We start from the raw sequence: 11,105 nt of genomic DNA on the forward strand, positions 1-11,105 counted from the left end.
TCCTGCTTTTGACAGCTCCTGCAGAGCCCCTCTTTACTTGATGACACTTTTCCTTCACCAGCCACAAAAAATGATGACCCCCTGAAAATGTTGTTATTAATTTCCATTATTTGCATTAAAAGTCATGCACTCATGCAAAATGAAAATGAAGTCCATATTTAAAGTAGCTTATTTATTTCAAATTCATAGGTGTGATTAGTTAAGAAGATTGAGATGGATGAGTTGCTGCCAGGCGTGCCAAGCCCATGATTGCAGTAAATTGGATGATCCTTTTCTTCTGGGTGACCAAGCCCAGATCAGCAAGCAGATAAAAGGGCAAAGCTGTAGCTCTTAAATCAGAGGGGTTCCGTCTCCTTCAAGCTTTGATCTGCTCCTTTATCACAGCTCTCCTAATAGCTTCTTCACTTTTCATTTTCTCTTTCTGCAAAGATGATGAGTCAGGGTCAGATTCAGGGGAGACAGACATTTGGTAGTAGAAGTGTAGCTGGAGGAAGCATGAGAAGCCATGTTGGTGGAGGCGCCAAGGGCTTTAGTGCTTGCTCTGCTGGTGGAGGTGGAGGTGGAGGAGGCGGCAAGGGAAAAATCAGCTTTGGTTCTAGTTCTCGATCTGGCATGTCCAGCAGAAGCATATTTAATTTAGGTGGAAATAAAAGCACTATCATCTGCACAGGCTCAAGCAGTTCTAGAGGTGCAATGGCTGGTGGAGGTGCCGGTTTTGGTGGAGGCGCAGGCTTTGGCGGAGGCGCAGGCTTTGGCGGAGGCGCAGGCTTTGGCGGAATGGCAGGCGCAGGTGCAGGCGGAATGGCAGGCGCAGGCTTTGGTGCAGGCGCAGGCTTTGGTGTAGGAGGCTTTCCTGGTGGAGCACCAGGTGCTGGGAGACAAGTTCCTGGTGGTCCTGGCTTTCCTGTGTGTCCACCCGGTGGAATTCAGCAAGTAACCATCAATCAAAGTCTCCTAACACCACTGAATCTGGATTTCGATCCAAGCATCACAAAACTGCGTACAGAAGAGAAGGAGCAGATTAAGGCGCTGAACACCAAATTTGCTCAATATCTTCTCAAGGTAAGAGTCAAATATAATCACTGTTGTAATGCTGGAGTGTTCTTTACATAAAATAAATTTATGCCTTGCAGTTTAAAACTGTTAAGGGGATGAATTGAACATACAATCTGTGAATATTTTTCTCACAGAGCAGTGGAAAAAGTCAAATAATCAACTGAGCATATATATCACCTAAACAAGAGATATACACAGTCCTTAAAAGTGAATTTTTGCAGGCTCTGATTACTTTTATTAGACCCACTCAAGAAGTATCCAAAGATGATGCTCATGAGTTTTCCATCTTCAGTTAGATGCAGGGTCTAGGGGGGTCCAGTAGGTACAACAGCATCTTGGGATAACTCTTTTGAGTGTTGGTCTAATAACAGGTATAACCACAGGCAAAGAATTTGCATTTCTCTGGAACTATTACGACTACCATAACCTTTGCATGTTTTAAAGGCTGGCAGTCTTTCACTTTCCAGTTCCAAGAGTACATTTTGTTGTCAGGACTGCTACTGATATGTGACCTGGTGGATTGCAGGTTCAACTCCTCGAGCAAGAGAATAAAGTGCTGGAGACAAAGTGGATGTTGTTAGAAAAATACAATCAGAAAACTGGCACAAAAAAGGACGATATCGAGCCCATCTTTCAAAAATATATTAGCAGCATGGACAAGGAGATCGACAGAATAGGACGTGACAAAAGACAACTTGAAACAGAACTGACGACCTGGCAAAAGAAGGTTGAAGAGAATAAGAAATTGTACGTTGCAATTCAATTAAAAATGGAAAAGTACAATATGGTACCCCAAATTACGGCCATGTGATCATGCCCTGTTCACTAGCTGCTAGGGGCAGTGTGTCTATCACTGACTGCAACAGTGTATTATAGAATTTTGCAATAGCTATAATTCTTATTATTTTTAAACATTAAAGTTTAAAATACATAGACATCTCTAATCACATTTAGATTTGCCTTATGAAAATAGGCCTCACATTCTGTTGTTTGCTTATCATGTTCTGTATTTAACTAGGAAATACAACCAGGCTTTGAGAGCGAGGAACAGTTTTTTCTTTACTATGTTAATTGCTCAGGATGTTTGATGAGATACATTCTATGAACAATATGCTTTAGAGGAGGCTATAGGTCTAACGTCTTAGGCTAAGGCATTGCAAGCCAGCTCTGAAGGCTCAGATGGAAACATTGGGAACCATCACTTGCCCCCTCTACTAACGCGTAGCGCGGGTTTTAGCGTTGGAGCAGTTACCGTTGCTGCTGGCGCTAAAACCCGTGCTATGCGTTAGTACAGGTAGTTTAGTATTGGGAGTGAGGAGTGAACATTATCTCATCTTAATCCAAACAGGTATGAAGATGAAATCAACAAGCGTACAGCCGCAGAAAATGACTTTGTGGTTCTCAAGACGGTGAGTGATACAAATAATTTTCTTTCAGACTACTCGTATCATACAGCAAAATAAATATGAATTCTTCCCACACTACCTTAATTGCACTGCTTGATTCAAAACAGACGTTCCTACTTTTCTGAATCAACACACTGAACTGAATTGACATCTTTATGCTGAAAACATTTCTTTTTTTTTCAGGACGTGGATTTATTATACATGAAGAAAGTAGAGTTGGAGAGCAAGTGCAAAGGTTATGAGGATGACATTGAATTCCTGAGCCACCTCTATCAAATGGTAATTGTCCTTCTGACACATTCACTTCAACTATTCTCCACAAGGAACTAGAGCACTTTCACCTTTAAAAATGATTTTGGAAGAATTGTATATTGGCAGTGGCTGCCAGCATTAAACAGTCAGGAATGGTGTATGGTTCCAGAAAAAGAAGGACGGATTGAGACATCTGAGTTTTACTGCCATTGCTTTCAATGGAAGTAAAACCTGGATGTCTCAATCCGTTCTCCATTTTATGGCGTCATATGGTAACCCATAGAATGGTGTAGACCTTGTATAAGCATTTGTAGCCTAAGCCTTACCACCAAAACCTTTCTTTGGGCAAATTCTCTGGCTTTTCTGATGGGGAATTTGTCCAGTCCATGTTAGACTGGCCCATTAATCCAAGTTCAATACTACAGGAAGGTTCAGAGGTCAACTGCCGCTCAAAAAATAGCATCTACCTGCAACTCTTGAATATCATGTTTTGGACTTACCATTTGTTTATTTTAGAATCATTTTTATGTAGAACATGTTTCAACTGTTGAAAGATCTTAATGGAAATGAGTTTCTTGCACTGAGTTTTTGGTTTGTTATTGAAGAAGTTGGAGAGAAAAGGGTATGTTAAACAATTTCAGTGACTTGAGAACTATGTCTCATACAGACATCACAGGAAGCTGGCGGATCAATGTCAGACACCTCGGTCATCCTGTCTATGAACAATAACCGAAACCTGGACCTGGACGATATCATCGCGGATGTGAAAGGACAGTATGATATGATTGCTGCCTTGAACAGCGAAAACATGAAGGCTAAATATGATAACAAGGTGAGCGATTAGGATGCCAGAGCAAGCTGCATACATATATCACCCAAGGGCCTAGTACTGTGCTATAGAAAACATATCAGTTTAAAGTAATGCACACAAATTAGTTCTCTGAACATGTCAGGAACAGCTGGGGAGAACCTGACACATCAAAGAAATCTGAAAGACTGGTAAGTCCGGTTAAGTTTGGCTTACACTGCAGAACCAAAGACACCATCCCAGAAATGAGGCAGAGCTGCACTCCGACATTTGATATTTAGCTGCTTAGAAGATACAGTTGAATAATGATGCTAAATCTTCTTAGAAGAGAAACAACCAGGCAATGAAGACATTTTTGAGTTATAAACAGTAATGTATAATCTGGTCCAAGATTTTCTCCTAACCAGCAATACTTTAATTTTCCATTTTCTATAAATGAGGGTAATGGTACTTGCCTAACCATTAGGCTGGACTATATGAGAAAATGGCCTTTGGTTTTCAGCTGCTATTACTTTTTGTATCCATGAATTGAAAAGATTTTTTTTTTTTTTACGTCAATCAATTATACCAAGAAAAAGAGGATATATAAGTGCTACTTTTCACAAGTTTAACTCTGGTGGCAATTCACAATTTTGCAAGAAGTTGTATGCTGTATTGTTTTCCCCTGTTGACTGCAACATTTGTGTAATATTTTTGTTTTGTGTTTCTCAGTTCAAACAATTGCAGGATGCAGCTGGCCAGCATGGAGAGCATCTGAAATCTTCCAAGAATGAGATTTCAGAAATGAACCGCAATATGCAGAGGGTGAAGGCTGAGATTGAAAAACTGAAGAAACAGGTAGGGGTTATCGTATTTCCCAGATGTCATCTCCCTTCCTTTCTCTCTTGAATTTCTTGCATATTGTCATAAAAAAGCATATAAAAATCCATATGATTAGAAATTTATAATTTTTTTAAAGATCGAGACACTCAAAACTGCATTGGCCGAGTCCGAGAAAAAAGGGGAAGCTGCCCTGAACGATGCTAGGAAAAAACTGGCTGATCTGCAGGCTGCCCTTCAGAAGGCTAAGGAAGACTTGGCCCACCACCAGAAGGAGTTCAGCGATGCACTGAGCAAGAAGCTGGCCCTGGATACTGAAATTGCCGTTTACAAAAAAATACTGGAATTAGAGGAAAAGAGGTTTGTAAACTATAGAGTATAATGTGATGGGATAACCTTTAACCCGGTATCAAAATGAATAGGATTACATGATGATAAAATTGAAAATCCCTGTAAATTCAAGCAGAGATGGAGGAGGGTAGACTTAAGGATTCATTTCTACAAATAAAGTGATGAAAGCTTGAAACTGTCTCCTAGTGGAGACAGTGGGGGTAAAACCTGTTGGAATACAAGCTTGCTCAAGGAAGTATTACGAAGTTTCCCTTTTTTTCCCCTTCATTTAGTAGTAAAGTACTCCAAGAGTGCAGTTTAATATATTGGAAAGTAGAACAGGCTGAGGTCCCTGAAAAGTCATGACTCTGAAACTGCTAAACTGTAAAGTTAGAGAGCTGCCTGATATTAAGATCTACCAATGTGACTTGTTTGTTTCTGTTGCAGGATGTGTGGAGAAATTCTCACCAATGTGAGCGTCTGTAAGTATTACATGCCTTCACTTGTGGTTTTTTTCAGACAATATTTATTTCATACGTTATGGAATTCAAAAGAAATGTCTTCCACCCTCTGTCTAGAGATGTTTTATGAAAATAGGGTGCATGGCTGGAAGTTGGAGCAGAGCTCATTCTATGCTTTTTTTTTTTTAAAACTTTGCAGCGGTGGTCAGTGGAAGCAGTTCGCTTTTAGCAGGAGGAAGCGGTGGCATGATGGGAGGAGGAACTGCCATGATGGGAGGAGGAGGAGGCGGCATGATTGGAGGAGGAGGAGGCGGCATGTTCGTAGGAGGTGGAGGAGGAAGTAGCAGTTATGGAGGAGGAGGAAGTGGCAGTTATGGAGGAGGAAGTGGCAGTTATGGAGGAGGAAGTGGCAGTTATGGAGGAGGAGGAAGTGGCAATTATGGAGGAGGAAGCAGTACCTTTGGAGGACAAGCATCATCAAGTAGAGTATATAGCCAAGGAGCTAGTTACTCCTCCTCATCTTCCACAAAGAAATAATCCTATTAAATAAAGTGTTGCCTGTGTTTGAATGAGATGAATGCTTTACTAACCTCTGACATCATCAGTGCTGTCTTGTCCTGTCTCTTGAAGCTCTTTCTCACCTCTCTTTTCAAAAGAAGCTCAACCACTTATATTTCCTCTTCCTGTTAGCCTGTAAAACAAGGGATTGACGAATGTCACAACACTAACCTTGAGGGAAAGATCATGAGAAATAATCTGTGCTGTGAAATAACGTAGGGTGTGAGAGGCTGAGACCTAATTCTTTCCAGGCCTCCCAATGCCAATACCCCACAACATTCAATAGACAGCCCACTGGAGGTTACTAAGGTAGATCTGCCTCCTGTTTTTCCACACTTTCCTCTGGGTTCCTTTGCATTGACAACACCCACCAAGTGTTTGCTTCCAAATATTTGAAACTATGTTCAAATGGCTGGGAGTTTTAAAAAAGGTTTAGCAAGTGTTACTAAAACATTTTTTTAGAGGAGAGTTGCTGTGTTTTTGTAAAACAGAATTTAGAGCACCAACCTAGTTCTTCAGTTCTTTTTGAATGTACTTCATGTTCAAAATATGGTCATTTCATTCCATCCCACTGTCTTCTACTCACACGAAAGTTAAACATATGAAATCCTACTTGTTTTTGAAAGTCCAGGAAAGGAAATGTTTGCTGGTATAACGCTGTACATAAAATCCCTGTGGAGTGTTGGTTCTTTTGTTGCGCATCTTCCATTAAACTGCATGTGAAATTCATATTGTGGCATTGTGTTTCTTTGAAAAATAAGCAATCAGTTCCCGTGCATGTTATGCAAATGTAGTATTAAAGGAAGAACATTTTAGATAGCACAGAGTCAAAAGATGCTGCCATACATAAGTGACAGAGCGATTTAAGAAAAGAACACATTGAAAACAAGAGTGGCATCACTAGGATTGTGCATTTTAACCATTTTCAGTCCACTCACTCATCTGCTTTGTTTTCACATACCAAATGATTTATTTCATTCCTTCCCATGAAAGTCAATCAGGCATGCAACTTGGTACTACAACAGTGGGGTTTTCTATCACATTCAATAAAGCTGGAGAGGAGGAGAAGTCTAGTGGTTAGAGCTGTGGAAACTAGGGTTCAAAACCCACTGATGGTCTATTGCCTTTGTTACAACATTTATATTGCCCTAATCCTTAGTATGAAAAAGAACACACTACATATTAAAATAAGATTAATAAATGGTTAAAACAAACATAAATAATGAAAACAATCATATAACAAATAAAATAAATATCTCACTAAAACAAATTGAACTATCTATCCTGCAAAAGGCTGAGCAAAACAATAAGGGGCTCATAATCAAAAGAGAAAAATGTTCAAAAACCGGCGTAAGTCGGCACTTGGATGAACATTGTCAAAATACGTCCAAGAGCCGATATTAGAAACAGGTTTTGGACATATTTCTAAACGACCTAGGCCTTCATAGTGCTGCTGAATGACCATAGTTAAATGGGGTATTATAGGAGGAGTGTTGAGGGTGGGATTTGGGCGGGATGTGGGCAGGCTTAGACTTAGTCATACTGCATGTATAACCGAAAGTTATACAGCACAGGATCAACGGAACTTGGACATGGTTTAAGTCAGAAAAACCCATCTAAAGTGACAAGATAAGCACTGCAAACACATAATACAGACCCCCCCCCACTACCCCAATGATTACTGACACCCCCCATAAAAATATTAATCACAACTTGAAAATTGTGCCTCCAGAACACCATCACCTAGCAGCCTGGCATAGGAAAGCCTAGTCATGCTGCACAGAGGTGTCTTAAGCTGTCATGGGGTGGATTAGGAACCCATAGAGAGGAGGACCCATGCCCATAAGCCCTTGTAATCACTGCATTGATACTGAAACATGTGCATTCTGCTATACACCCCCAAAATCTTTTTTTACTGGCATATAAGTGGCTCCTGCAACCATAAGGGCTATTGGGGTGGTAAATAAATGGGTCTAGGGGATTCTGGAGGTGGTTTGTGGGCTCACCATGACCTATAAGGGAGCTGTAGTGAGGAGAAGACATGGCACCCTTTTTGTGAAGTTCACAGCAGTGCCCTGTAAGGCACCCCACTATTTAGGTGCCATGTCTGGGTGTTCAGCCCATCACTTTGCAGACCCCTCCCACGTCTAACAGGGCTTGTTCCAGGCGTTTTTGATTTGGATGAAAAGTTGGATGAAAATGTGGTATAAAGATGGACGATTTAGTGGCTTGGATGATCAGATCAGCAGGATGTATAGTTAGCCAATTTTCGAAACAAAAAAAATTTGGAAGTATTTTTCGAAAATGTGTCCTACGCTGTTTTTTACTTTGGACGATTTGGGACTTGGACGAAAATGGACTTAGACGTTCCTTTCGATTATGCCCCTCCACCTTCATGCTTTTTCTGAGATCTACTTCTATTGGAAAGCTGTGAGCTAAATCCAGATATTTTTAAACTTCTAATGGCACTCATTTATAACAATGGCAACAGCACTACAATACCTTTAGAGTGGCATGAAGACCCTACAGCACCAGAGACTTGCTGAATTTTCTTAAAGAAGCAATAGGGTAGTCAAAAAAAAAAAAAAGATGAAGTTCATAGGATTTGACCTCCACAAGTCTATTTTTGATCTATGTCTGGCCGCTGTTGTCAGATTATATGCCTTTGGTGATTATATGCCTTAGGGTTCCTTTTACAAAGGTGCGCTAGCATTTTTAGCGCACACACCGTATTAGCGCTACCTGAAAAACTACCACCTGCTCAAGAGGAGGCGGTAGCGGCTAGCGTGCACACCAAAACCACTAACACGCCTTTGTAAAAGGAGCCCTTAGTGGTCACTCAATGATTTTTATTTTAATACATAAAATATAAGTACAGAATTTATATTAATTTTCCATCTAAACCCAAATTGTGAGCAAATGCACATGGAAAGAAATTAAAATACATACTGGGGCTCATTTTCAAAAAAGATAGACATCCAAAACACAGCGTAAACCAGCACTTGGACGTCTTAGTAGTCAAAATGTCCAAGCAGGCATTTTCAATACAGACTTTCTAGACGTCTTTCTGGTTGTTTTGTCTCCAGTGCATCCATATCTTAAGGAGGCATGTTTTGGGAAAGCTTAGGGTGGGCTTAGGACTTGGACACTCATCAGGCATAATCAAACCTTTAACAAAGGTCCTGGGCTGTTTTTTTAGATGTTTGGATCTAGACCTGTTTTAAAAGCATCTAATTGCTAAAAAGATACCAAAACTGACCATTTGACCACTGGAGGAATTAGGGTATGATCCCCCTTACTCCCCCAGTGATCACTGACCCCCCTCCCACCACCCATAGATGTTAAAAACAGTACATTCTAGCCTGAATAGGAGGGGGTGCTTAAAAGTTCTCATCCCAAGCAGTTTCAGATGTTAACACAGACATTTGAGCCCAGAAAGCAGAGGGGTACTCTAAGGGTTACTGCGGTGAATTTCACATTAAAAGTTCCAGGTACAGATGTCACCATATCATACTTCTATTGTATGGTGAGCCCTCCAAAGCCTATTGTACCTACATTAAGATGACACCTGCAGACATAAGGGCTACTGTGGTGTACAGGTGCGTATGCTAAGTTTTGGATGGGTTTTGGAGGGCTCACCATAAAATGTAAGCAGTTTATACTGATGTGTGCCTGGTACTTTGAACTGTGACAGTCACTGTAGTACCCCCTAGAGCGCCCTTCTGCTGTGCTCAGTCCTTTGTGAAGTTTGATAAGAATGCTGGCTGCTATGAGGTCTGAAAAACTTTCTTTTGTGCATTTTTCATGTGGATGTATTTATATTCGAGAATGGCCAAAAAAGATGTACTAAGGAGCAAAATGTATACTTAGGTCATTTGGGAAAAAAAAGGTAGATATCTTGCTGTTTTGAGAATGGACATTTTCTCTACTGGATTTCCCAAAACATCCAAACTTAGACTTAAGACGTCCTATCAAAAATGCCCTGCACTGTGTTACTTACAGCTAAAGAAAGGCTTGTTGGCCTAATGATTTATTATGCATTGTTCAATGTACAGTGATGACTGGTAACTACACTTCTCTCTTCGTATTTGCGGTTTCGATTATTCATGGTTTTTAGCTTGCTGGCTCCTCCCCCCCATATTACATCAGCTTGCATAGAGAAATCACCGATTCCAAGCGTTTACAGAGAAAATCGCTGATTCCCAGCACTTTCTTCACCATGTTTTGCCTTTCCTTCAGGAACAGACCAGGTCTCCCACCGTGTTATTCACAGTTTCACTATATTCACGATGGTTTTTAATAGAAAACAGCGAATAACATATGAAAAAGTTATTTGCAGTTTTTCTGTATTTGCGGTTCTGTTAATCCCCCTATCACAGCAAATACGGAGGGAGAAGTGTAATATCATTATTCCATTGGTTGGAAGATATGAACTGGACAGTTAATCAGAGCCCTTCCCTAGCAGCCATGCTTCAACACTGCTTCTAGTTTTTGACATTCTTACTTCTTAATTTTTATCCTATAATGTGACATTAACTTGGTTTTCAACTGCCTACTTATCACTAAACTAATTTTCTTCTTTGAAACAGTATTAGTACTAAGCTGTTATTCTTCAGATCACAATATGTGAAAAATTGCAGGCAGACCTTAGAAAATTGAAAAACTGGGTGTCCAAGTTGCAGCTGAAATTTAATATGGACAAATGCAAAGTAATGGACATTGGGAAGAATAACCCAAATCACCCCAATTAAACCAAATGATCTGGGTTTCATTGTATACAGCAGGGGTGTCCAACCTGCGGCCCAACAAGGAATTTTGTGCGGCCCAGCTTCTCTCTCCCTCCGGCGGGTAGTTTTCTGGCCTGCTCCATTGTGCAGTTGTCCTTGGGCGGTGTCGGCTCCTTGTGCACAATCTGTGGCTGTGTCAGAAGCTTTCCCTCTGACGTCATGACGTCAGAGAGAAGGCTTCCGAATCAGCTGTGAATCGCACGCGAGGAGCCACCGCCACCTGCAGACGACTGCAGCAAGGGAGCCGGCCAGAAAACTACTGGATCCAGGAGACCCTGAGAAGACTGAGGCTGCACCCTAGAGAGAGGCCCAGGTTGAGCGGCAGTGCTGGCCACAGGAGGGAAAGCGCTATGGCGAGACACATGGCAGACACAACGGGGAACAATATGGAGGACTTCAGATAAGATGTTGTATCTTGCTCAAGAGTCTGGGAGTATCCCAGTGCTTTGGTTGTGAAAGGGACATGAGTCAGACTGAACAAGGCCCCCTGACTCTGCTGGGATAGAAGAAGACTCCAGTTGTCCAGGAGATATTGATAAATGGGGAAAAGCTAGAGGCATTAGTGAGAGAAGCAAGTAATCGCGTTACGCTCTCATCTATAGAATTACCAGGCATCACAGAAATGGGA

General features: G+C 41.1%; 1 protein-coding gene across 1 annotated transcript; it reads left to right on the top strand.

Moving 5' to 3' along the window:
* Positions 1-335: 335 nt before the first annotated feature.
* LOC117356646 (keratin, type II cytoskeletal 5-like) lies at positions 336-6,419 on the top strand. The gene is made up of 9 exons (XM_033936152.1): positions 336-1,062; positions 1,583-1,803; positions 2,405-2,465; positions 2,646-2,741; positions 3,382-3,546; positions 4,234-4,359; positions 4,481-4,701; positions 5,119-5,153; positions 5,332-6,419. The coding sequence occupies exons 1-9, from the start codon at positions 430-432 to the stop codon at positions 5,667-5,669; spliced, it is 1,896 nt and encodes a 631-aa protein (XP_033792043.1). The 5' UTR covers positions 336-429; the 3' UTR covers positions 5,670-6,419.
* The last annotated feature ends 4,686 nt before the right edge of the window (positions 6,420-11,105 follow it).

This window comes from Geotrypetes seraphini, chromosome 3 (genome assembly GCF_902459505.1).
Source record: "Geotrypetes seraphini chromosome 3, aGeoSer1.1, whole genome shotgun sequence".
Taxonomy (NCBI): domain Eukaryota; kingdom Metazoa; phylum Chordata; class Amphibia; order Gymnophiona; family Dermophiidae; genus Geotrypetes; species Geotrypetes seraphini.

Bases quoted from the DNA above. Each gene is read 5' to 3' on its own strand.
- LOC117356646 (XM_033936152.1), top strand. From the start codon at position 430: ATGATGAGTCAGGGTCAGATTCAGGGGAGACAGACATTTGGTAGTAGA. The intron at 1,804-2,404 runs GTACGTTGCAAT...TAATCCAAACAG, and splicing joins GTTGAAGAGAATAAGAAATT to GTATGAAGATGAAATCAACA. The intron at 4,360-4,480 runs GTAGGGGTTATC...ATTTTTTTAAAG, and splicing joins TTGAAAAACTGAAGAAACAG to ATCGAGACACTCAAAACTGC.